Source organism: Delphinapterus leucas, chromosome X, assembly GCF_059928025.1.
Source record: "Delphinapterus leucas isolate spDelLeu-1000000601 "Yukka" chromosome X, BTC_Dleu_Yukka2, whole genome shotgun sequence".
NCBI lineage: Eukaryota > Metazoa > Chordata > Mammalia > Artiodactyla > Monodontidae > Delphinapterus > Delphinapterus leucas.
Genome location: NC_143150.1, coordinates 1,322,413 through 1,349,685, shown reverse-complemented (window position 1 = coordinate 1,349,685; position 27,273 = coordinate 1,322,413). Strand labels below are relative to the sequence as shown.

The following is a 27,273-nucleotide window of genomic DNA, read 5'->3' as shown; positions in this document are numbered from 1 at the left end:
GCAGTTGTGTGAGCTTGAGTGCATGTGTGCGTGAGTACATAGGGTATAGACATAGATCTCTATTTCTTAGCCAAGGGGGCGTCATCTCTTACCTGACAGACTGCTGTGTGCCTTCTCTCTGGGAACCCCTCCTCCCTGGGCTGGTCAGTGGGTTATCGTCATGTCACCCAGGATCACGCCCCAACCACACAGACCCACGTCCTGTCCCACGGCACCCAGGAGAGGGTCTCCCTCCTCCCTGGGGCCCCCTGTGCCGCCAGACTCCCACCCCACCTCCTGGGAGTGATGGACCCCCCTGTCTCTGCACCCCTGCCCACCCAGGGCCTTGTGTGTGTGCACGTTTGTGTGGGTGCACACGTGCACAGGAACACGTGGGTCGGTGCTGTGCACACACGGCAAGGCCGTGGTGGATGGGAACCCGAGGCTGCTCTCCTGTCAGCAGCATTCCCTTGCCTTAAGTGCGAACTCGACCGAGGCGGTCATTAAAAAGGGGTCGGGGGCTCAGAGGCATCTGAGCTGTGCCTTAAAGGAAGAGCGAAGTTTAGATAAATGGCGAGGGTGGGAGACCGGTCAGTACCTTGACTTTTCTAGCGTCTTTATTGCGGACATTTCACATGTACGCACAAGGAGAGAGGATAATGTTTTTAAAAATCCGCCTACCTTTCACCCGGCTTCAACACTTGTCAACGTTTCACTAGTTTATTTTGAAAATAAGGAAGGGTTTAGGGGTGAGAGTAGTGAAAATAATATCTCTTGAAGAGATAAAAGAAGAGGCACCCCTCGAAGCTTGTCCAAATACAGGGGTGCCCGTGCACCCCTCTCGTAAGGGTATCACATGGCCCTGAAGCACAGGGCCCGCGTAGGGTTGCAACGGGATGTGGTCGGCAACAAGCGGCTACTGGTGTTTCGGCCGCTGTCTCTCTGACTTTCACGTCAGTTCTCTCTCCACATACGCTGAAGCTAGCGATCACCCCACCTTCACTTTGATCAACCTGGAGTCGCCATCTGGGTTCCCTGCAAGGACCTCATGATGGCACCGCCTCCTGCCCCTCCAGGCTCTGCCCCTTCCTAGGTCTGAGGGCGCAGGCCAGAGAGCAAGTAGGGCTGGACACGAGGGAAAATTACCCACATGGTTCCTGCCCTCCAAGATCTGCCACTCCCATTGAGGAGTGCCCCTCTGGTGGCTCTGAGGGCCCCTCTGTGGCAGGAGGTGGGGTCATCGTCTAGGAATGATGAGGGAGGTGGTAGGAGACATGAATTGAGGAGAGTAGGCAAGGTTGGGGTTTGGTGAGGAAGGTTTCGGGGGTTTAAACTATGAGGAAGTGTACTGTTGACCGAACACGAAGGCTAGAGGGAGGTGATGATGGTTGTGGTTGAGTTTTCCAATGAAGGGTCATCAAGGACCCAGACCCTTTCCTTCCTGACCCTTTTAAACAGCATGTGGGTGTTCTAGGCTTGGTGCTGGGTGAATGACTCCTGCCTAGGAAAGAAGAGCTCGTAACCATTGTATATTTTCTAAATAATTCGTTTTATTTTAGTCTTTTAAATAAGGTGCTCAACTCGCCAGCCTCATTTGTGAGCTCTTTTGTGCCTTATGCTTTGTCGTATCCCCAGTGCCATGGGCAGTGCCTGGTACCCACAAGGTGCTCATTCACTCATTCAAGAATTATTTGCTGCTAAGTGCTAGGATGCAGGGATCCAGGGCACCTCGCCCAGCCTGTGGGGTGGACGTGGGGTCAGCAAACACTTCCTTGGGATCATAATGCCGGACCTGAGTCCCTGAATCTCGGAGGCTCAGCAGGATATTGAAGGCTTCCCTTCCATTAGCAGCCAGAGTCTGAAGCTGTTCCTATGCCAGAGCTCACGGGGGGGGGGGGGGGGGAGGCGGGGGGGGGGTCAGCGTCCAATTAGTGCTGATTGAACACCTGTTATGTGCGCGGTGCCGGGGCGGCAGGTTAATCACAGTTCTTGCCTTCAAGGAGCCTCTCGGCCAGTCAGGGAGAGAGCAAAGCACTTCAGCCCTAGGTAATGAGTGAGCGCACGGGCACTCCCCAAGGCCGCCAGGAGTGAGCGGCCCTTGAACCCATGGCACCATGAGGAGGGGCCAGCTGGCCCAGAGGCTGGAAGCGGGGTAGGTCGGGAAACGCGGCGGAGAGGAGGGCGCGCAGGAGGAGGGTGGAGTGGGGTACAGCCCCTGGGCTGGCTCTGCCTTTGCCCCCTTGCCTTTACCTCATTTGGACTTGGGAGCTCGCTCCTTGTACTTCTAGCTCTTTGGCCGGAGAAGTGTCTGACGGTGCTCCAGGGTCTGGGTGTCATCGTCCGTGAAGGGGCCGTGAAACGTTCACTGACCCCCCCAGAGCTGCTCCATCTCGGAAAGCGTCAGGGTTTGTTCCACGTGTGACGGCGGGAAAGGGGGTTACCGGTAAGGTCCAGGCGCCCGCAGAACCACAGCACAGCCCTCAGGAGGAGGCGTGGGGCTGCGAGGGCTGCACGGACATGACCGACTGGGCTCTGGCACGTGGAGCCCCTCTTCCCCCTCCCCTTGCATTGGACCGCCGGCCTCGTCTGCTCGTGGCTCTCCAGGAGTCTCTTGAGGGCCCCCTCGACTTCCTTGCTCCTCAGACTATAGATCATAGGGTGGAGCACGGGAGTGACACTGGTGTAGATTAAGGACACAGTTTTGTCCTGTTCTGGGGCGTAGCATGACTTGGGGCGAATGTAGATGAATATCGTGCAGCCGTAGTGCAGAAGGGAGACCAGCAGGTGCCCAGCACAGGCGGAGAAGGCCTTGCTCCTGCCCTCAGCCACGTGGATTCTGAGGACGGCAGCGATAATGAACCCACAGGAGAGCAGGGTCAGCAGGAAGGGAACCAACAGGATGAGCAGGCAGACGCGGAAGACCGCGACCTCACTGGCCCGCGTGCGTCCGCGCAGGCCAGGAGTAGCACAGCGGGGATGTCACAGAAGAAGTGACTGATCTCATGAGACTGACCAAAGGGGAAGAGGGATATCAGTGTGGGGAGGGTGAAGGAGAGCGCAAGTCCGCTGACTCACGCCAGAGCCAGCATCTGCAGACACAGGGTCCTGGCTATGATGACTGTGTAATGCAGGGGCTTGCAGATGGCCACAAAGCGGTCGTAGGCCATCGCAGCCACGAGGAAACACTCTGCCCTGCCCAGGGCGCTGAAGAGATGCATTTGCAGGGCTCAGCCCAGGAAGGGCATCCGCTGGCTCCCGGACAGGAAACTGGCCAGCATGCTGGGGACGATGGCCCATATATAGCCGATTTCAATGGTGGACAGGTTGCGAAGGAGGAAATACGCGGAGTCAAAGAGGGTGATGAGCGCAAGAGTCGTGTGCCCTGCTAGGGTGACAAGATGCATGATTAGAAACAGTCCAAACATGGAGATTTGTAATTCAGCCAGGTCCCCAAAGCCCAAGACAATGAATTCAGAGCTCAAGGTGTGCTGCTTCTGCAGTGGGGCCATCCTGCGTTCTCCTCTGTCGAGCTCCTGGGCCGGAAAAGGCAGCTTTCTAGCAATTCTCTAAGTCATGGGAGACCCTGGAGCCCTCTCCACAGATGGCCATTGTCCCCATTCTGTGAGCCTTTTGAATTCTGCCTTCTGTTCAGTGAGAGCGGCGGAGTGCTCGCTCTGATGGTGACGTCACTTTAGTTCACCTGTTGAGTTATTACAGAAACGAGCCGAGATGAGTGAAGTTGTCTTTAACAGACCCTAACGAAAGTCCTCCTTCTGACTACGTTTTGAAGAGCGGCCTCAGGGTAGGGGTTGGGTGCTGAGCGTGATGTTACTTAGGTTGGAACAGAGGCCGGGCCGGCGGGGTCATTGACGCCGTGGGGAATTCCCGTGGGATGGAAGGTCCGGCGAGTTGGTCTTAAAGACACTTTGACTCTGTGCGTTGGCTATGTTGTCCCTCCCTCGCCACCGCCCCTCCCCACCAAACTCCCAGGGTTCCTGCAGCCTCCCCTGTTTCAGCTCCGCTGAGTCGCAGGGAGACCCCGGCTTACGTGTCACCCTGCTCTAGACACCTCTTCTGAGCCCTGGGCTGAGTCAGGCGGATTCTCTCTCTGGCTACCCCAAAAGCCTGTGGGCTCCCTGATGGCAAGAATGATTTCTTATTTAGGCTCTCAAACAGTGGCTGGTACATATTAGTATTATTGGTGAAGATCTGTTGACTAAAAGTCTGTTGCTCGTTTCTGCATCCTCTGCAGTTAGGGCAGAGTCAGACGTTGAGTAGGCGCCCAACACGTATGCTTGAGTTAATGGTTAAGTGAAAGCAGGGAACCTTTGACGTATTGGGGATGCTGAGGTCATGATCGTCCAGGGTGGGAGGAAGCAGGACAGAACTAGGACATAGTCGGCACCTTCCCAGACTTTGGGGGACACGTTTGCTTCTCTCTTCCCCGGTAGGACCAAAGATACAAGTAGGAGGCCTTATGCCTAGGCTTCGATTCCTTCCTGTGCATCCCTTTCTCACAGCAGAGGAGAGGAGAAGATTGCTAAAGAGTCTAGAGATCTAACACATCGAGACTCAACAGGAGTGACCTGTTGAGGTCACTGAGATGGGTTCTCTTCATTTTCAGCGCCTCGTGGAAATGGAGTTGTCACCTCAAGGACAGGAGCTCACTTAGGTACCATTTGGACCGGGGCCAAAGTGTGAGACTCGAAGTGTGTTCACTGAAACCTGAAAACCCATTCTGCTGATGGTTTTGCTTGGCCCAGACGGAGTTTGTGCTTCCAGTTTTCCAGCCCCTTGCATGTCACACTGACTATTCTTTGGGTGTTCACTGACCTAATGGGCGCCTAGAGTCTCTGAGCAGCACGGGTCCCTGGAGGGCCGTTTGCCCACTCGTTACCGCAGAGCCGATGGTCACGACGTCTTCCCCGGATGACGCCTTCCCTGCTCCCAGCCCTGCCACCAGCTCCGCCTGGAAATCACACTAAGTGCCCTGCTCTGCCAGCGGTCTGAGTGAGGCCATCCTTTCCGGGTTCTTGTTTCTCTTCCTTGGACTCGGACCCTCGGCTCTGGCTTGGCCACAGCTGATCACTTCCTCTCTTTTTTCCCATGACGGGGCTGCGGACATGTGGGGATTGCTTTGTTTCATTTGGGCCCTAAACCTTGAAAATACTGAAAACACAAAGATGAAAGTCAAAGACTTTCAAAGACACATGATCCAAACGGTTGAAAAGCGAGAAGTGAAAGTCAGTGTGACTTTCTCCCCCTGCTCTCCCAGAGAGCATCGCTCTCAGCCGGGGGGGCTCACTTCCTTCCCTGCTTTGTCCGGTGCGTACAAACGCAAACACTTCACGCACACACTCACACGCATGGGCATACGCACACACACACTCCCACACGTGTACACAGGAACAGGCATGCACACACCTTACACACGCAAGCATAAACACGATCACATGTACGCACACATCTGCACACGTGTATGGACACACACAGTGCACACGTGTATGGACACACACAGTACCCACCTGCGCGCATACATTCACACACACCTGCACGCATATATGCACATATTCCCACACTCACACGTGTATGTATATAAACATTCACCACAGTCACACATTAAAAAAGCTGAAATGGGATCATATTACACATATAAACTGACTGCCCTTAGTGTTTTCACCGCATAATGTGTCCGGGAGAGGTTTTCAGTCAGCACGTAGCTGGTTTACGTCAATCTTTTTTTCTTTTTCTTTTTTTTAACATCTTTATTGGAGTACAGTTGCTTTACAATGGTGTGTTAGTTTCTGCTTTATGACAAAGGGAATCATACTTCAGTCTTTCAACTGCCGCATTCTACAGTATGGATGCACTGTAATGTCATTAAGTATAATGAAATAATACAACAAACACACGATAACAGATAAAACCTATACACAAAAGTAAATAAAACATAATTAAAATAACTGAGACTTGAATCAGTCTTTCATTACTTCGGTGTTGCAGTGGTTTCTATTTGTTTCTTACCACACGCCACGGTCCAAAGCATAGCCCCGAGTGGAGCGCGGAGCAGCGGCCCCGCGTGAGTACGGCTCGTGCATCCTTCCTGCTCTTTTCTCGCGTGCCTGGAACGGCCCCGGAGAAGAGATGTGGTTTTGTTACCTGGGAGGCACAGGTCAGCGCGTGAAGCGGAAAACCGGGGAGAAGCCCGAGGAGGAGGAAAGCCCATCTTCAGGGAAGCAGCGGCAGCGCCGAGTGGCCTGGACCCGGTGGCACAGCTTCCCGCAGCCTGGCCGGTGGCTTTCCCGCCTGTCCGGACCACGGGGACCGAGCCCTCGGAAGCACTGTCTGATGGCTGGAAGGAAGGGAGTGTCCTTAGAGGAGCTGCTACGTTGGCCCTAGAGGAGAGGTGGGGAAGGAGGCCGTCCCTGTGGTCCACCCCACCGAGGGGAGGCCCTTCCCTAGGTCACACAGCTGAACCCAAGCCCAAACTCAATTACTCAGGTTTTCCTTGCCAAAAAAAAAGAAAAAAACAGTCTAGATCTTGACAATGTCGTTTAACTCAGATCTGCTGAAATTGCGGGCCCACTGTGCCGTCACCAGTATGCGAATGGGCCTCAGGCTGATTTTAGAGGCAGGAAATGCACAGGTTTGCTTGGGTTTGAATCAAGCCATCAGGCCTTGCTAGAGAGGAGTGCAGAGTGGGCAGTGGAGCCCGAGATCGGTGAGCTTCTAAGCCCCCCAGCCCCCAAAGCTGAGAGTCTACAAGGGGACTTAATCAGGGCCATCGGGGATTCCATTTTTAATCTGCAAACTCTGAGTCATCAAAGTAGCTTCATTGAACGAAGTGGGGACTGAGGGTTATGGAAGCTTGAGAAAGCTACTACTCAGCTGACCCAGGCTTCTGTCTAATACTTTCATCTCCCCGGTTCTGGTCTAGGTGCAGCCCGATGTCCAACCTGCACCGTGCCCCGCATCCTCGTAAGGCAGGACCCCAACGACGTCTCGCCTACATTCATAAAGCCAGTCTTCCCCCTGCAGCCACTCTGGGCCTTCCTTTGGTTTCACTTCCACGGCCCACAGGCTTGCTCAGAGTAAACCCCCTTTCCACCGCCGTCCTTTGGAGGATAGCCCTGCCCGGGCCAAAGCCTCGGAGGGCTAGCTCGGTGCTGGCCTGCAGGCGGCAGTGGGACAAGGCCTGCCCCGCAGCATTCTGCCACACTCTGCAACCGGAAACAGGACCCCCAAGAGCCCTCTGGGTACTCAGAATTACACACAATTCCCCTTGAATCATTCCAGTCGTCTCTGCCTCTAATCATGACCCCAGAGGGGCTGCCAACAGTCCAAGGTGGGCCTACGGCACTTTTCCACCTTCTTCTCCCTCCTCCCTGGCCTGTTTCTCCTCTTGGCCCCAGTTTCTAATACAAAAGCTCTTCTGCCATCTAATGGAGAGAAGCACCGTGCAACTCTCCAGCGTCGATGAGTGACCTGATGTGGCGGCAGCGCGGGGCTGAGGATATGCTGTCTTCCTCCAGCTAATGCGCATGCCCACCTTAGTGCCAGCATTACCGGCACGTGGGGTCCGAAGGGAGGGACGGCAAGTAAGAGGTTTTAAACATAAATTCAGCACTTTGGAAGAAAGGCACGTCAAAAGGGCCCTAAGTAACTGGGGCTGCCGCCTCTGCAAATTCCTAGATGTTCTAAGGCAGTGTCAGCGCAGCTGCCACACCACTCACAATCACAGACTCTGTGTGTCTCCCCTGGTTTCCTCGAGGAAAGAGATGCCACATGGAGATGCAGTGAAATACACTGTTGGTGAGCAGCGTCCAGAGGTCCACGTTTCCTCACCAGGGGGAGTTTGTCAGAGGTTCTCAGTGTGGAGTATTTGGTCTCTTTCTCCTTCCCTTTCCACTCCCTCCAATGGGTTGTTCTGAGTCTAACTGTGTGGGGTATAGGGAATTAGCTGTATTCACAAACCAGCCCTTACCAGTGTAGAGGCTTTGCTTCCCCATCTGCTGGGACTTTTCTTGTATTTCTCAAGTGGTTCAGAACTCCGGCAGGGAAGAGGTATGCTATTTATTGGCCCTTCTTCACTCCCCCAAATTCTCAACTTAAGTGCTCATATTTGTATTTAAGTTTCTTAGAAATTGTGCTGCCAAGGAGGCAGGCATGCAGTCCTGAGTGGGGAGCCTCAGAATTCCCTTCATTTCTCAGGGAGGGAACTCCGCTCCCGCTTCCTCACCTTACGGGCAGTGGGTCGGGACACTAGGCCTCTTCGTGGAACCACGTGCTTGTATTCGGTTAGGACGTGATGATGAAGCAATCTGGTTGATTGTTTTTCCCTTAACAGTCTCTTCATGGTTGTTTTGATTTACTGAGGTATAGTTGACGTACAGTATTATATAAGTTTCAAGGTGCACAGCATAGTGATTCACAGTTTTTAAAGGTTATAATCCACCTATCGTTATTATAAAATATTGGCTCCATTGCCTGTACTGTACAGTATATCCTTGCAGCTTATTTATTTTGTACATAGTAGTTTGTACCTCTTAATCTTCTTAGTGACAGATTGATGGGTTCTCTTTATTTTCCTGCCTTGTATTTTGGCAACCACAAAGAGTTCCACAGTTGAAATTACCTGTAGGTAGGTAAGCATCGGATTTCTAGGACCACCAGGCACCCCGTGCCCCTGATTTCCCCCCATCTGCTTCCTTCCCTCGGGGGATAAGCGTCCACAGACCTTGGAGCCGGGATGGGTTGGTCTCAGCCAACCCAGATTTTGGAGTTTGTGGGAATACCTTGTCACCTAGTTTTGTTGTGGACGTTACCCTGGGTTTTTGGGTTTGCTATCGTTTCCTGTATCTCTTTCTCTTTCTCTTTCGGGGCTGGGAGAGTAGATGAGGATTTTGTGAAGATTCAAAAATGATGTTACCACCTCTGCTGCCACCTTCCCAGAATCGAGAAACTGTATGGCTTCTGGGTCAGAACGATTAATAAAGATATCTTAACATCGATACAACAAAACACAGAAAAATTAGACGTTCTGGGCAAATCGTGACTTGACATGGATCTAAGTCCTCTGTCCATATTTCTCCTGGAACGACAAATGATGGGGGGCCGAGGGGCGCAGGAGAGCAGAGCTCCTTGGGGAATTGCACCCACTGACTGAGAAGGGTCAGGGCTGGAGGTTCGGCAGCCGGAGGAGGGGGACGCAGCCTTCTGGGGAGAAGTCCACCTGATACTGGTCGCATCTGATGATGTCAGGGCAAGAGCTGGGCACTGCCACGGAGTGGCTTTCTGAGGGGACTGTGCCCAACCGACCGACTGGCTACTGCCCTAGGATAGAAAAAGAACGTCTGTGCTGCAGTCGTCTTGGGCTCCGGCCTCACCACCCTCACTATCACTTGCTCCATGTTGAAGAGGACAAATCTAAAGCTGAGGGAGATGAAGCATCTTAGCTTCCCCGCAGCCACCCAGCCGGGAAGGGGTGGAGTTGAGTTGGGCCTCGGGTGGTCTGCCTGGCCCCAGCTCAGGTCCACCTCACAGTCAGGTCTGGCCTCAGTTTCCACTGTAAGCAGACTAATGCTTGACTCTTGTCTGCTTCACGTGTCTGTGTTTGGTCCCCTATTAGTTTCTAAATTCGTCCATACACCCTGGCACAGAGGAGGTATACAGCAAATGATGGCTCTCAGTCTATTAATGCTGGTGTGTGGTCAAGGATCACAGAGGCTGCTCACGTCAGTAATGTGGTTGGCATACACCTCTAATTGTTTCCCCTGAGGTTCTCTTGCCAAGATCCTTTTGTGTTTCCTAAATCTCTCTCTGCTTAACAAGGGCCAGCACAGGTGGCCCCCAACCCGGACTGCAGATCGGAAAGTTGGGATTCCTTTCCTGAGCCGTACTGTGAGCCATGTGACTCGGGGACGTGCCGCTCTCTCCCTAGAGGGTGGGTCTAGCTGAAGATGTGCCAGGTATGCTTGTCCTTTGTGTGTCCCAAGCAAGAGGACGGGACTTTCTTATGACCTATGCTGACTTCACTGCAGCCCTGAGCCGCTGGGCAATGGGAGGCCGGCCACAGGCTACAAGGGAACTCAGAGGCAGAGGACTCCAGAGTCCCTGGCAAGTTTGTGCCCAGAGGGACGTCCTTTGCCCCTGTCCCAGGTGGACCTCAGAATCTGGGGACCAACTAGTCAGGAAATGTTGACAGCTATGGAAAGAGTGAAAATTTAGACTACACCCCTGGGAAAGAAGGACTCACCTCTGCCCACATGTTCATTCTCTGCTGCGGTCGGTGCCTGCTCTGCAGAAGTGCAAGGGCGTTCCTGATCAAGCGTCCTGTCCCGGAAGGACCTACCATTGACTCCTGATATCTACAGCTCTTAGGTCCTCAAGGCTGTTTTAACGCCTTACTATCAAGCTCCTCAAGGCACAGATGATTGAGCCTACCGGCTTTCGTCTAAAGGAAAGCACGCACAGAACAGAGACTACAGTTCTTTCCATTTCCCAGCTGAACTAGAAATCCAAACTTCAGGTAAGTGAAGACATCGTGGTTGGCCAGAGCACTGTTGAAATCAGGCAAACAGGTTACGATTTGATAAGAGAGGGCTGGTGAAAATCTCACTGTGTTCATCCCAAAGCAGGTTTAATCTCAGGAAAACAAAGTTTGGCTCAAAGGCAGAGCAGGAAGGGGCTCTCCTCCTGATGTTCTCTACTCCCATCACTGAGCTGCTCAGCCCATCTCACAAAGGCAGTTCATGGCAATTCCATCTCATGCCCTGGGGGCTGCAATGCCGTTTTTGGAAATAGATGCCATCTATGGAGTTCTCAGTGAAGAGCATGTTGGGGCCTTTTCCCCGGGGACGATGTTGCCAGTATCTCAATGGTACAGGATACTTTTGCGTGCGTAGAGGCTGCTCTCCTTAGTCCTCCAGACGGCTCAATCTGCTCACACAGCGCCACTCCATGAGGCCAGAGTCAGCCCCGATGGCAGCGAGAAGCCACCACCTTCTGTAAGGACTAGCCCGTTCCACGCCCCAGCACACGGCGCCAGCTTCCTGTGGAACCAGGCCCATCAGTGGCTTCTGAAAAGCTGCGTGGTCTTCATGACTGCCGTTCAAACCCTGGTAGGCAGGCACCCTGCTAGGGGTAAATGAAGGCTTCCCAAGGCACAGGCAGGGAGGGGTAGCTTTAAATTGTGAATATTCACAGTAAGCCAGAAATCACATCTTTGCCACTATTTAAACTTATGAACAATTTCCGATGCTAGCTTAAAAATGTGTGTGCGTGTGTGTGTGTGTGTGTGTGTGTGTGTGTCTGTCATAGTTTCACAAAATTCTTTTGCAGGGAAGTGAGCAAAATTGTCTGGAGTCCACTGATTGGAGTCGATAGGACCTTGGCTGCGGCTTTCAAAGCCCTCGGTGGAGGTGGCCTCAGGCCTCTCGTGTGTCTGCTCTGTGACCGGAGCACAGCAAGCGTATGTCCTCACAGGAGCAGAGGTGGGCGCTGCTTCCAGGACCCCGCACTGTTTTTAGAATCGAACGGCATGAAGGCACGAAAACCCTCATGTGGGAAGTGAAAGTGCGAGTCACACGACAGAGATGTGACTTCAGCCTTGGGGACCAGCAAGGAGGGGGAGGGGAAGGCCTCTTTCCCTAGGACTGGAGTGAATCGCTTTCTCTCTCATTCTCATGTTGGGACCCTACAGTCACGAAGCGTCTGAAAAGCTGTCTGTGTCTGTGTCTGCTGCTTCTCTCATTCCTGCTCTGGGGCAAGAGTTGAAAGCCACTAGGAAATGAAGAGGTCGTACTTGAAGCCAGTGGTTCTCTCAAACAGAGACACCAGAAGGCAGGGGCGGGACTGGTTAAAACATTGCTGGGGGGACTTCCCTGGTGGCGCAGTGGTTAAGAATCCGCCTGCCAGTGCAGGGGACGCGGGTTCGAGCCCTGGTCCGGGAAGATCCCACAGGCCGTGGAGCAGCTGGGCCCACGCGCCACAACTACTGAGCCTGGGCTCTAGAGCCTGCGTGCCACAACTACTGAGCCCACGCGCCACAACTACTGAAGCCTGTGTGCCTAGAGCCCGTGCTCCGCAACAAGAGAAGCCACCACAATGAGAAGCCCGCACACCACAACGAACAGTGGACCCCGACAGGTGCAACTAGAGAAAGCCCACGCACGGCAATGGAGACCCAATGCAGCAAAAAAAAAAAAAAAAAAAAAAAAAAGTCTACAAATAATAAATGCTGGAGAGGGTGTGGAGAAAAAGGAAGCCTCCTACACTGTTGGTGGGCATGTAAATTGGTGCAGCCACTATGGAGAACAGTATGGAGGTTTCTTAAAAAACTAAAAATCAAACTACTATATGATCCAGCAATCCCACTCCTGGGCATATGTCCAGGCAAAAGTATACTTCAATAAGATAAACGCACCCCTATGTTCAGAGCAGCGCTGTTCACAGTAGCCAAGACATGGAAACAACCTAAATGCCCATTGACAGATAAACAGATAAAGAAGATGTGGGAATATATACAATGGAATATTGCTCAGCCATAAAAAATGAAACAGTGCCATTTGCAGCAACATGAAAGGACCTACAGATTAGCATACTAAGTGAAGTAACACAGAGAAAGACAAATATCATATGATATCACTTATATGTGGAGTCTTTAAAAATATGATATAAATGAACTTATTTAGAAAACGGAAATGGACTCACAGCCATAAAAAACAAACTTACGGTTACCAAAGAGGATAGCAGAGGGAGAGGGGGAGAGATAAATTAGGAGTTTGGGATTAACATATACACACTACTATATATAAAACAGATAAACAACAAGGACCTACTCTATAGCACAGGGAACTATATTCAATATCTTGTAATAACCTATAGTGGAAAAGAATCTGAAAAAGACTATATATATATATATATATATATAACACAATATGTGTGTGTGTGTAATGGAATCACTTTGCTATACACCTGAAACTAACACTGTAAACGAACTATACTTCAATTTTTTAAATGGTTAAAAAAAATTTAATAAAATAAATAAAATCATTTATGCTTTACAGAAAGGTGCACTCTTAGAAAGTTAAAATTTCTCATAGGGGGCTTCCCTGGTGACACAGTGGTTGAGAGTCCGCCTGCCAATGCAGGGGACCCCGGTTCGAGTCCTGGTATGGGAAGATCCCACAAGCCGCGGAACAACTAAGCCCGTGTGCCACAACTGCTGAGCCTGCACGCTAGAGCTCATGAGCCACAAGTACTGAGCCCACGCACCTAGAGCCCGTGCTCTGCAACAAGAGAAGCCACCGCAATAAGCCCGTGCACCGCGACGAAGAGTGGTCCCTGCTTGCGCAAAGTGCAGCAACAAAGACCAAAGGCAGCCAAAAATAAATAAATAAATAAATGAATAAATACATTTTTTTCTCATAATGTGTCTGCACTAACCACTATGAGCAGTTTTATGTGTATTCGTCCAGATTTTTTCCTAGGATATGCTAACCTGCATTTACAATATTTTTTTACATTAATAAGATCATATCAAGTACCAATTTGGCTGTTTATAATTCTTATTCCATGAATGCCATGTTCTCGTCATTTGTACAATTCCCTATTGGATTGTTTGTCTTTTATGTACTGATTTCTAAGAGTGTTTTGGTGTTTCTTTTCACATTTTAAAGATATTTTCTTTAGTTTACTATTTGTATCACTGATTTTTTCCTAACTCGTTTGTCTTTTCATCTTATTTATGGTGTTTTGTTCATAACAGAGTTTAACATTTTTGTATAATTAGACATCGATTTTATTTTATTTTTTTGCCTTCTGCACTTTGTATCCTGCATTTAAAAAAAAATTTTTTTAAGATGTTGGGTGTAGGAGTTTATTAATTAATTTTATTTTTTTGCTGTGTTGCGTCTTCGTTTCTGTGCGAGGGCTTTCTCTAGTTGTGGCAAGCCGGGCCCACTCTTCATCGCAGTGCGCGGGCCTCTCGCTATCACGGCCTCTCTTGTTGCGGAGCACAAGCTCCAGACGCACAGGCGCAGTAGTTCTGGCTCACGGGCCTAGTTGCTAGCGGCATGGGGGATCTTCCCGGACCAGGGCTCGAACCTGTGTCCCCTGCATCAGCAGGTGGACTCTCAACCGCTGCACCACCAGGGAAGCCCTCCTGCATTTTTTATTATCTCGTTTATAAAGAATTATCCCAATTGATTCCCAATTTGATGCTTTCACGGTGTTTTCTGCCATAAATACGTTTCACATTTCTTTGTGTTCAGACATTGATTCATATTTACTCATGCATGGCTTCTGGGTTTTGTATCATGCATTAATGACTTCATCAATGTTTTCTCCTTTCATTTTTATGGTTTCATATTTTCTATTTAATTGTATGCTTTCATTTATTCCCATTTCAAGTTTAATTCTTTTGGAAATTAATTTTTCTGTAAAAAGTAAAATCTAGACCAGCTTTCTTCTGACTTGTGTAATCCAAGTAATTTCACCATTGCTCTTAATGTACTCTTTCAATTTCGGTTTCACTCTGACTTCTGACTTAATTTTACATTTTCTCTCCAGTCACATCTCTGGCTTGGTCCCTTAGACACAACTGCTGGCATCCTGGCTGATAAACCCTACCTTCCCGTGAGAATATGGAACTTGTTTTTTATTTTGGACGTCAATTTTGCAGACACATATCTTGGCCTTTCTCCACCTATCCTTCACCCTACTACATGGTAGAGTAATGTTCCTTCATTCCCTAACCAGGCAATATGCTATAATTACAGAGACATGGATAAATATGTCATGTGGGAATGCATAGTTCTTGCAAAATTATGAACTCCACCTGAAAACTCTCTCATCACTAAACCTCGGACTGTGTATATTTGCACATGTGTGTATGCAACCCTTTTAAACAAAATATTCACAACAACATTATTTATAATAGTAAAAAATAGAAAAACTCAAATGTTCAAGTATCCCCAACTCAACAGTCCTCTAATCCATTGATGCTTTAATCTCCTCTCTCTCATCCCCTTCTTGTCCTCACGTTATTCCCTGCATTCTTGGGAAGGCAACTTAAGCTGAACCAATCAAATGTCTGTCTGTCTTTCTCTGTCTCTTCCTTCTCCCTCCCCAATCCCAACTTTCTGTACTGAATCACTCAGGTCACTTCCTCAGAGAGGCCATCCCAGATCACTCAACCCAAATTAGCTAGAAGAACAAATTGCAAGAATAAACAAAGGTGGGGGTTAAACTTTGGTGATGATGACATTTCAACTCAGTCGAGAAATACGGATTATAAACGTTATAAATAGAAAACGTTCCAGGGCTTCCCCGGTGGCGCAGTGGTTGAGAGTCCGCCTGCCGATGCAGGGGATACGGGTTCGTGCCCCGGTCCGGGAAGATCCCACATGCCGCGGAGAGGCTGGGCCCGTGAGCCATGGCCGCTGAGCCTGGGCGACCGGAGCCTGTGCTCCGCAACGGAGGAGGCCACAGCAGTGAGAGGCCCGCGTACTGCAAAAAGTAAAGATAAATAAATAAATAAATAAATAACGTTCCAACACCTGACTAACCTTTGGGGGCAAAACAAAATCAGATCAATGTCACTTTTTGCACCCATATAAATTCCTAGTGGATTAAAATTTTAAAGTACTAGAAGACGTTATGAGTGACAAATTTTACAGTTTTACAGTGGGTAAGGCTTTCTATTGGACATAAACTACAGAAATCATAATGAAAAGATCGATGACTTAAATACATTATAAAAGTTTTTTAAAACCTTCTATATAGAAAAGAACTATGACCAAAGTTAAAATGAAGCAATGAGGAAGGAAAGCGTTTTCAAATGACAGCAAAGATTTGATACTTTTAACATATAAAGAGCACTCTCAAATCAATAAGGGAAATATGACTATTACAATTAAAAATAGAAAAAAAGGATATGAATAGACAGTTCTCAGAAGAGGAGTTACCAGTGGCCAGGTGTCATATGAATATTGTTAAACCAGTTTAGAAATCAAAGAAAGTGAAACACTATTGAGATATGATTTTGGTTACTCTATGGGCAAAGATTTAAAAGATTGAAAATGTCCTGCTTGGTGTGCATTATGGGCTGAATTGTATCCCCCCTTAATTCGTATGTTGAAATCCTATTGTCTAATGTGACAGTATTTGGCGATAGGGACTTTAAAGAGCTAATTAAGGTTATATTTATCAGGTCATAAGTGTGGGTACCTAATCCAATAGGTCTGGTGTCCTGATAAGAAGAGGAACAAGACACCAAAGAGCTCTCTCTTTCTCTCCCTACACACACACACACAAAGGACATGTGAGGACACAGCGAGAAGGTGTCTGTCTATAACTCAAGGAGGAGGCCTCACCAGAAACCAACCTGCTGGCACCTTTATCTTGGACTTCAAGTCTCCAGAACTATGAGAAAATAAATTTCTGCTGTTTAAGACACCTAGTCTGTGGTATTTTATTATTATTTTATTATGGCGGGCTAAGCTGACAAATAGAGGGTAGGAAGTAAGAAAATGGACACTTTCATACACAGTTGGTTGGAGTTAAATTGATGCAAACGTTTTGGAGGGCAACTTGGTAATACATATCAAGCACTTTAAAAAGAGATTACTCTTTGACCCAACAAGCCTCCTTCTAAAATCCTATTGTACATAATGTGTTACACAAAAACAAATGTACCAGGGTATTAATTTCAGCATGGTTCATAATACTGAAAAATTATAAGTAGCCTAAAGGCCTATGTACAAGAGATTGGTTAAAATAACTATGGTATACACATTCTGTGGAATATTATACAGCTATTGAAAATAATGGGGAAGGCACAGGCTTCTCCATATCCACTATGTGGCCCACTTCTGGGCCAATTTTGGGTGCCCTGTCTGGAAAGGGAAGGTCCTTCTCCTTGTCCCTTTCCTCCAGCTGCCCCTTGCAGTCCCTCCCCTCCTTTGACTCATCTGTCTCCTTTTCTACCACAATATGAGTTGATCAGCAAGGAGCTAATCCCTTAACAAGAAAAGAGGCCTATTTCTCCCTTGAAGTAATAAAGGAGGGCCAAGTCCTCAGACCACAGTAGTTAAATAAATAAAATTATGATTCCCTCAATTCATTAATAGTCAAGATTTTGCTATTGCAAGTGAAAAAAAGTAGAACAGAAACAACCAAAAATATCCTCTCAATTATAAATAAATATAATTATGAAAATAAATAAATTTATGATTTATGATTAAATAAAATTCTGATTCCCTCAATTCATTAATAGTCAAGACTTTGCTATTGCAAGTGAAAAAAAGTAGAACAGAAACAATCAAAAATATTCCCTCAATTATAAATAAATATAATTATGAAAATAAATAAATTTATGATTTATGATTAAATAAAATTATGATTCCCTCAATTCATTAATAGTCAAGACTTTGCTATTGCAAGTGAAAAAAAGTAGAACAGAAAGAATCTAAAATATTCCCATTGGCTTAAGCGAAAGGGAGAATTTCTGGGTCTGTATAACCGAAAGGTACAGAGGTAGTTCCTATCTTCAGGCATGGCTGGATCCAGGATTTGGTTCTCTGAGATGTGTCTTCTTGCTCTAGCTTCCTCTCTGTCCATTACGAGTCTGCCCTCCTGCAGCCCCAAAAGTGTCACTGGTTGGATGGGATCACCACGGCCGGAGGAAAGCAGTCCTCCGATTGGCCAGGCCTGATCCACATGCCCAGCCCTGGAATCAGAGGTGACGTCAACTCTATCAGAACCATAATGGCCGAGAGAAAAGGAAAGGGGAGAATTTCTAGCGTGACATGACGATACCAGTACCAAGAGAAAGGACACGGATGCTGGGTGACAAAACCCACAGCTGTCCTCTACAGTGGTGCAGACTTTTCATCAAATTCAAAATCTATTTCTAATGGTTGTTTTAAAAAACCAAGACTATGAAAGATTCTTCTCCTAATAGAGCATGTGCCCCGTTACAGGCCCTCCCATCAGCTCCCATCCCCTGACTCTGGGCTTCCACATCCACTTCAGGGGGTGTCCTCTGCCTAATCCTCCCACACAGAATTTTGCTGAATTAAAGTATGTAAAGTAAGTGCTTTTAAAAGGAAAAGAATGGAGCAGACTATGGTTTTCCAAAAGAAAAACATTTCAAAACTAATAATTCCTTATGAAAATATTTAAAAAACATGGAAATCTAAAATCTAAATAGTGAAAGGTTTCCTCCCTAATGCCCAGTGATGACACTGAAAGCAGGGTGGCTCATTCCAGCTGGTGACTCTGCCTTTCCCCACATGGTCATATGGTCAGAATGTATTCAAAAACAGGAATATGCCATACCCAGAATTCTGCAATTTGCTTTCATCTCTTTCCATATTAGTTCCCAGCTATCTACTTTGCTCTCACTGCCATATGGTACTCCACCAGGACGGACTTGCTGTGATTTACTGAACGTTTCCCCTGTTGATGTACATTCTACCGATTTTTCACAATGACACACAATGCTGTAATTAACACTGTGGTCAATGCTGCCTTGTTCACATACACAAGAGTTTTTCTGTGATAGATTCCCAAAGGTGGGTCAAAGGATACGCATATCTCAATATTTAAGAGGAAATGCCAATCAAGTGTCCAGATAGATTCTACCACCACTCTGATAGTGTATGAGTCTTTGTTTCGAACTATAGCCTTCTCAAACACAGAAGATTTCAGTTAATTAAATTAATCCAAAGAAGATGTGGCACATATATACAATGGAATATTACTCAGCCATAACAAGAAAGGAAACTGAGTTATTTGTAGTGAGGTGGATGGATCTAGAGTCTGTCATATAGAGTGAAGTAAGTCAGAAAGAGAAAAACAAATACAGTATGCTAACACATAAATATGGAATCTAAGAAACAAAAAATGGTCATGAAGAACCTAGGGGTAACACGGGAATAAGGACTCAGACCTACTAGAGAATGGACTTGAGGATATGGGAAGGGGGAAGGGTAAGCTGTGACAAAGTGAGAGAGTGGCATGCACATATATACACTACCAAACGTAAAACAGATACCTAGTGGGAAGCAGCCGCATAGCACAGGGAGATCAGCTCAGTGCTTTGTGACCACCTAGAGGGGTGGGATAGGGAGGGTGGGAGGGAGGGGGACGCAAGAGGGAAGAGATATGGGAACATATGTATATGTATAAGTGATTCACTTTGTTATAAAGCAGAAACTAACACAGCATTGTAAAGCAATTATCCTCCAAAAAAGATGTTAAAAAAAATTAATCCTGCAGTGAGAACTGCTCTGGTCCCAAAAAGCAAATCTTAAAAAACTAAGACACAGGGGCTTCCCTGGTGGCGCAGTGGTTGAGAGTCCGCCTGCCGATGCAGGGAACACGGGTTCGTGCCCCGGTCCGGGAGGATCCCACATGCCGCAGAGTGGCTAGGCCCGTGAGCCATGGCCGCTGAGCCTGCGCGTCCGGAGCGTGTGCTCCGCAACGGGAGAGGCCACAACAGTGAGAGGCCCGGGTAACGCAAAAAAACAAACAAACAAGAAAACAAAAAACTAAGACTCAAGCGGTTCAAACTGTTTCCAAGTCACTTAATAGGATCCCAGAACAAAGCTTAAGAATAAGTTCAGGAATAGAAACACATCCAGCACCCAAGGGAAATCTTATAATGCCTAGCATCCAATCTAAACTTACCAGGCATGCAAAGAAGCAGGAACATCCAAACCGTTATGACAGAAATCAGTTAAAATGCATCGATTGGGAAGGAAGAAGTAAATGTGCCTTTATTTACAGACAAAATGACTGTATATGTAGAAAGGCCCATGGCATTTATAAAAAGAGCTTTTACTATCAACTAGTGAGTTTAGCAAGGTTGCAGAATACAAGCTGTTTTAGAGGGAGCTTATCACCTCACCCCAAACACTTAACCAACTGCCCCAGCACTTTTCTTTGCAGACCTGAAACAAGGTCGGTAAGCCACAAACTCTTACTTAGTATTCTGGCATTATACGTTAATATAAAAATGTAACTATAGAACTAAGAAAATATTCCAAAATTAACACTGAATGGCAGGACACAATTTTCTTTTTGTTCCACTTCTGACATTGTCTTCAATTAGGTGCGCTACTTGAATAGCTGAATCCCAGACCTCCCCTCCAACCTGAGCACAAATGCAAGAATATTAGGAGGTGCAGAAGCTAAAACTAAACTCAGACACAGAACAGCAGGTCAGTTGTATTTTCTGCAGTTAACATTTAATCACCAAACAAAATACGTGGACCCTGAGCGCCCAAGGGCCAGTACAGGCAAAACACGAGGCCGCAACAAGTGGTGACCACTGAAGAAAGCAATGCTCTAGGGAAGGACGCCAAGGACACGACACATAAGTTAGGGTTAGCGCCCTGGGGCCTGCTGACGCTAAACGAAAAACTGGGTAACAATGTCCTGCAAAACGTGAACCACCGAGGAAAGCTGGTCCACACAGAACATGATGTAACTTCGGAGTTGGCCAAAGTCTTCAGCAGTCAATCGGCTAAAAGGGAGGGAAAAATAAAATTCAAGTTCGGGGGAGAAGCACGTCCCTCCCTGTCCACCCACACCGACAATCCCAGAGCAGCACACTTCTTCTTTAGGCTTAACCCTCCCTTACAGCTCCACCTGGCCTGAGCCTGGCTCTGGCCACCTGCCACCAGCCCCTCCCTAGACCCCTCTAAAACCCACATGACCAGGACGTTGCCCTCCACAATGAGCTCCTTCTGAATGGGCTCTGGGACTACAAAGTATACACTCAGCCACTGGTGGGCGATCTCCGCGTCCATGGGCGATGGGAAATGCACAGTAAGGGTGCTGGAGGAGATATGGTTAAGGCACCACCCACACTACTGATTTCGCCCGTGCCTCAGGCTTCCTCCTCACTGAGACCCGCCTTCACCCCCACACATCCCGGCTTCCCCGCCAGACCACCCCTGAGGCCGCCCACAACCTCCCAACCTATACACTGAGGCCACCCTGGACATCACCACCCCTACCCTCTGGTTTCCCTCAGGTTTGTTTGCCCCACCACCATCCCGTCAGCCCAGACCACCCTTGGCCCATACCCTCCAGCCGCTCAGAGTTCCCTCCTTCTACACTTCAGGCCCCACCGCCTGCAGCCCCTCCCCACAAACCACCTCCAGCCCAGCCCCTGGCCGCCCGGCCCACGGGTGCTCCTGCAAAAGGATACCACTGTAGCGCCTGTGGACCCGGACCTCCGGCCCCGGGTCCTGCGTCTCCACGTGGCCCTGCTGTGTGGGCTGCCCACTGGATCTGCACAAGGCCACCGGATGCGCCACCTGCCTCTCCAGCGACGCCAGGGTTGCCAGTGTCTCCAGGGGTGCCAGGATCAACCGGGTTACCGCGGTCCCCCTGGCCACCACGTGCTGCTCCCACTGCAACGGCCGCGGCACCTGCGCCTTCCTCTGCTGCCCTCATGGCTCCTTCACCATCTGCCTCAGACTCCATCTAGAACCGCTTCCACCCTCCCGACGAGCGGGGGAAGAAAAAAACGTCCCTCACAAAACCAACCTTCTAACGGCCACTCAGGTGGGGATTCCTAGAGCGCCTGCGCAAACAGACCCCTGGTAACGCCTCCTGACTCGTGATTGGTTCCCACCGACAGAGCCTGCAGGCTCTCCAGCCAATGGTCGCCCCCTTACGAAGCTCCACACCCCAGAGAGCTGTGTAACCCCAATGAGCCTGCGCAGACAGAAACCCACATCTTCCGGTCCCTCTAACCGGCCTACCTCGGGCCCAGGCTCCCCGTAAGCGGCTTAGCCATGAGGCCTCCGGGTGACGCTCCTCGCCGTGGTGTGGCTGGAGCTTCCCAGGGCGCATGTGCAAACAGATCCCCGCCCCATCTCCTAAGGCCTCTGTGAACGGCGAGCCCCGTGCACTTCGAAGTCTGTGTCAGTGCCAGCCTGGCCAACTTCACGTGTGACCAGCGTGCTGAGCGCAGGTCCCTGTCATCGAGTTCTGGAAGGGAGTCGGGCACCTCTGGGCCAGGCCCAGCCAGCCCTCTGGCCTCCCACACGTAGCTCGTGTCTGCATGTCTGTTCGTGTGCACGCGTGCGTGAGTCGGGGCCCAGCCCTGCGGGGATGAGGCCAGGGATGCAGAGTGGGCGGTGCCTGCCCGCCTGGGGAGGGAAGCGGGGGGCTGCTGCTGGGCCCGCTGGGGACGGCGTGGGGCCGGGCCGCCAGGGGCTCCAAGGCTCCGGGGCTAAAGACTGCAGCGACTTCAGGCTGCAAGCTTGGCCCGGGCTGGCCAGGTGCATGGGGGAGAGCGGGTGGCCGGAAGGGCTGTGGCGGTGGGGGGGCGGAGGTGGGAGGGGAGGGGAGGAGGGGCTGGGGGCGCCACCCCAGGACCACCGGCAGTCTCCTGGCCCTTTGCTGGCACAGCCCTCATTGGCATTCCCTCCCCCAGGAACAAAGTCTTGAGGGTCTCCGGGGGCCTAGAGGTTCCGGGGACCCTCAGCTGGGAGGAGACCCTGTGTCTGCTGGCCTGCTGAGTGCTGGTCTACGTCTTTGTCTTGAGAGGAGTCAAGTCATCAGAAAAGGTACAGCCGGGGTGACGGCAAGCCCGGGGACAGCACTGCCTGTGGAGTGTCGGTGTCTGCCAGCGACCACTGCTGCCACGGGAGGAGACGGCACCAGGGCCAGAGCCCGAGGAGGGGCAGGGACTTCAGTCCGGACCACTTGATCCCCACCCCCTGACTGGAGAGTCCTCTCCACCCTGTGCCTCCAGGCCCGGCAGCCTTCCCTCCCGAGTGGAGGTGGAGTGGCCCCGGCAGCGGCTGCCCCTTCCCTGGGGTGGGGGGCATCCGTGGCTCGCCTTCCCTGGCTCGCCTTCCCTCCCTTCCAGTTTCTCTCGGTTCTGGCTCTGCGTCAGCTTTTGACCTTCTCGGTCTGTCTCTCTCACCTGCCTGTCTGCCCTCGGGGACCCAGCGGGGAGCGTGGACCCATCCCTCCCTCAGGGGCTCCCTGTCAGGTGGTGGGGACAACTGTGTCAACAGACACACAATAAGACAGCCTGCCGGTGGTTGCGGGACACGCGGGACACGGCCAGGTCTCTGGAGGGCGGGAGCGTTCCGGCAGGGTCCGCAGAGCAGCCGCTTGGCGCTGCTTGCGTGGGAGGCAGAGGCCTTTGCTGTCGTCTTGATCTTGCCTGTGTCTCTGGCTAGCTGAGTTCTAATCCCCGGCACCAAGGACCCCCGCCTCTCTGCAGACCAGGACCTGGAGTCGGCACGGGAGGCGTGGGACCTGCCTGCGGGCTGCGGCCTTGCTCCCCGCCAGGGGAGGGCCCTGCCTCTCCCTCCCTCTGCAGCTGACCTGTGCTCGCCGTGGCTCCTCACACCTGCTCTCCCCTCGCTCATCTCCAGGTATGGATAGATGCCGGGACCCAGATTTTCTTTTCTTACGCCATTGGCCTGGGGGCCCTCACGGCCCTGGGCGGCTACAATCGCTTCAACAACAACTGCTACAAGTAGGCACTACAGCCCTGCCAGCCCTGCCCTGCCTGCCCGTGGCCAGCAGGCAGTCTCACCAGCCCACACGGTCCCCTCTGCCCCCAGGGATGCCATCATCCTCGCACTCATAAACAGCGGGACCAGCTTCTTTGCTGGCTTCGTGGTCTTCACCATCCTGGGCTTCATGGCCACAGAGCAGGGCGTGCACATCTCCAAGGTGGCGGAATCAGGTAAAGACGCCCCAAGCCCCAGCCCGGCCTCCGGAGCAGCGTTAACTGCTGTCGTAACGGACCGTGTACGCGAACGCACACAGAATGACGTTCTGAGAAATGAGAACAATTCAAACTCAATTTGTCCCATCACTCTGGGCCAGGAGGCCTGGCTGAGCAGCTGCGAGGCACAGCTGTCCAGCCACCTCATGCCAGGCCACGTGGAGCCCCGAGCCCCCATCCGTCTGTATCCAGGGGCCTCGGGGTATGTCCTCACACTTGCCTGAGTGTTGTAGAGGGAAAGGTCGGCCTTTTCTGGGTCAGTGGTGATCTGCGACCACAGTAGCTGCCGGAACCCAGGCACAGAAGGCTGAGCCAGACACGCCACTCTTATGGGTACAGGTCTACCAAGGGCTTGCGGGAACCTTCCAGCCCCTGGTATGGCGCGCACACCCCCACACACACACACGAGGGCTCGAGTGGCCCGGCAGTGTCTTGACAGAAGTCGAAAGGCCCTTGGCCACAGGGTGCCCTGGCATCGTCCACTCCTCTGGTACCGTGGTGCAGTGTGGAGGGGGACAGGATGTGGGTGGGGTGCTCCAGGTGTCCACACCCTGCCCCTTCCCCCTCAGGGCCTGGCCTGGCTTTCATCGCCTATCCCCGGGCCGTCACGCTGATGCCTGTGGCCCCGCTCTGGGCTGCTCTGTTCTTCTTCATGCTGCTGCTGCTTGGCCTTGACAGCCAGGTTTGAGAGGGGGGACGCAAGAGAGGGGGCTGGGAGGTAGGGGGGAGGGGGGCTGGCGAGCAGAGGGCACACTGGGCGACGGGAGATGGCAGGTGGGTGGGGAGGGGCACGGCCTGAGTTGCCCGGCCACAGTTTGTAGGTGTGGAAGGCTTCATCACCGGCCTGCTGGACCTCCTCCCGGCCTCCTACTACTTCCGTTTCCAAAGAGAGATCTCCGTGGCCCTCTGCTGCGCCCTCTGCTTTGTCACTGATCTCTCCATGGTGACCAATGTGAGTGGTGGCAGGGTGAGCGATGCCCCTGGCCTCAGGCTGACGGCTGCCACCTTCCCTGACCTGGCTCCATCCCCAGGGCGGGATGTATGTCTTCCAGCTGTTTGACTACTACTCAGCCAGCGGCACCACCCTGCTCTGGCAGGCCTTCTGGGAGTGCGCGGTGATCGCCTGGGTGTACGGTAGGTCTGGGCCGACAGGCAAGCCGGGGGTGCGGTGCGGTCAGCGGTGGTGCGTCTCTAGCCCTGGCCCTCCGGCCTCACGTGACCCCAGGAGCCGACCGCTTCATGGACGACGTGGCCTGCATGATCGGGTACCGACCTTGCCCCTGGATGAAATGGTGCCGGTCTTTCTTCACCCCGTTGGTGTGCATGGTAAGGGCCGGGAGAGGCTGGGCAGGGCGAGGGACACTGTGGGCTCGCAGTGGTGGCTGCCGGCTGAGCGCGAGGCTTCTCGCCCGCAGGGCGTCTTCATCTTCCACACGGTGTACTACAAGCCGCTGGTCTACAACAACACCTACGTGTACCCGTGGTGGGGCGAGGCCATGGGCTGGGGCTTCGCGCTCTCCTCCATGCTGTGTGTGCCCCTCCACCTCCTGGGCTGCCTCCTCAGGGCCAAGGGGACCGTGGCTGAGGTCAGTTCCCCGCGCCCTGTCTCCCGCACACCATCCCTCCCTCCCGTTGGGTGGAGACGTGATGTCCAGAGCGCCCTGCCCCTTCTCCCACCCGCCGGGAGGGACAGACCGTTGTGCCGGAGCCTCTTGGCCAGCTCGGAGGGGGGTGTACGGGAGGAGAGTTGGCCCTCCAGGGCCTCGCTCAGGTGGTGGCGGCGGAGGAGAGGCCTGTCCCTAGCCTCTGTTCTAGCAGCCACTCGGCCCTCCACTGAACCCCTATTTCCCTAGCGTAGGGAGCGGGGCCTGGTCAGGAGGGGCACGGCCCCGGGCCCCAAGTTGGTGGCAGGTGGCGGGAAGCGGAGAGAGGCCAGGGACAAGCAGGTGCCCCTCCCCAGGGACCCAACGTGTCCCTCTCTCCCGCAGCGCCGGCAGCACCTGACGCAGCCCGTCTGGGGCCTCCACCACTTGGAGTACAGAGCTCAGGACTCGGATGTCAGGGGCCTGACCACCCTGACCCCGGTGTCTGAGAGCAGCAAGGTGGTGGTGGTGGAGAGCGTCATGTGACAGGTGCCCCGGCTCACATCACCAGCTCACCCTCTCGTAGCCATAGCAGCCCCTGCTCTAGCCCCCCACACGCCCAGGGGGCTTGCCTTTCCCTGACACCTATGGGGGTCTGCCTGGGGGGGGAGGGGAGGAAGCAGCAGAGTGCTTATAACTAAAATAACTTTTTCCATTTTTAATAAAATGCCAAAAATATCACAACCCACCAAAACTAGATGCCTCCCCCACCCCCCTTAACCAAGCTGGTGCCCACGCTGCTTCCCAAGCCCTGCCGCCCGCCCTCCAGTGCCCGCTACCGTCACGTCTCACCTGACCCCACCAGGCCCTGCCTGCCTCTCTCCAGGCTCTGCCCAGCACACCCTTGGGTGGCCCCTCACCCCAGGGGCAGCAGTGGCTGCTCGGGGAACAGGGGGACTGGAGAGCAGAGGGGGCAGGCGAGGGGGGGGCAGCAGAACCAAGGCGAATATTTCAGCTGGGCTAGACCCCTCTCCCCGTCCCTACTCTAGAAGCTTAGAGAGCCAGCCAGCAAGGGAACCTTCAGTTCCTGAGTCAATTGCCACCAATAGCAGTTGTGTGAGCTTGAGTGCATGTGTGCGTGAGTACATAGGGTATAGACATAGATCTCTATTTCTTAGCCAAGGGGGCGTCATCTCTTACCTGACAGACTGCTGTGTGCCTTCTCTCTGGGAACCCCTCCTCCCTGGGCTGGTCAGTGGGTTATCGTCATGTCACCCAGGATCACGCCCCAACCACACAGACCCACGTCCTGTCCCACGGCACCCAGGAGAGGGTCTCCCTCCTCCCTGGGGCCCCCTGTGCCGCCAGACTCCCACCCCACCTCCTGGGAGTGATGGACCCCCCTGTCTCTGCACCCCTGCCCACCCAGGGCCTTGTGTGTGTGCACGTTTGTGTGGGTGCACACGTGCACAGGAACACGTGGGTCGGTGCTGTGCACACACGGCAAGGCCGTGGTGGATGGGAACCCGAGGCTGCTCTCCTGTCAGCAGCATTCCCTTGCCTTAAGTGCGAACTCGACCGAGGCGGTCATTAAAAAGGGGTCGGGGGCTCAGAGGCATCTGAGCTGTGCCTTAAAGGAAGAGCGAAGTTTAGATAAATGGCGAGGGTGGGAGACCGGTCAGTACCTTGACTTTTCTAGCGTCTTTATTGCGGACATTTCACATGTACGCACAAGGAGAGAGGATAGTGTTTTTAAAAATCCGCCTACCTTTCACCCGGCTTCAACACTTGTCAACGTTTCACTAGTTTATTTTGAAAATAAGGAAGGGTTTAGGGGTGAGAGTAGTGAAAATAATATCTCTTGAAGAGATAAAAGAAGAGGCACCCCTCGAAGCTTGTCCAAATACAGGGGTGCCCGTGCACCCCTCTCGTAAGGGT

At 51.7% G+C, this 27,273-nt stretch overlaps 1 protein-coding gene and 1 pseudogene across 1 annotated transcript; one reads left to right on the top strand and one right to left on the bottom strand.

The window, feature by feature from the left end:
- Positions 1–1,884: 1,884 nt before the first annotated feature.
- LOC149744110 (olfactory receptor 10V1-like) lies at positions 1,885–10,579 on the bottom strand (annotated as a pseudogene).
- Positions 10,580–23,348: 12,769 nt separating this feature from the next.
- LOC149744109 (sodium- and chloride-dependent creatine transporter 1-like) lies at positions 23,349–25,881 on the top strand (the record flags this gene model as incomplete). The annotated part of the gene is given in 9 exon segments (XM_089903906.1): positions 23,349–23,497; positions 23,586–23,710; positions 24,322–24,434; positions 24,567–24,731; positions 24,733–24,886; positions 24,978–25,099; positions 25,168–25,338; positions 25,606–25,698; positions 25,741–25,881. Coding segments are annotated over 9 exon segments (1,233 nt in total), but the record flags the coding sequence as incomplete, so codon positions are not given.
- Positions 25,882–27,273: the final 1,392 nt, after the last annotated feature.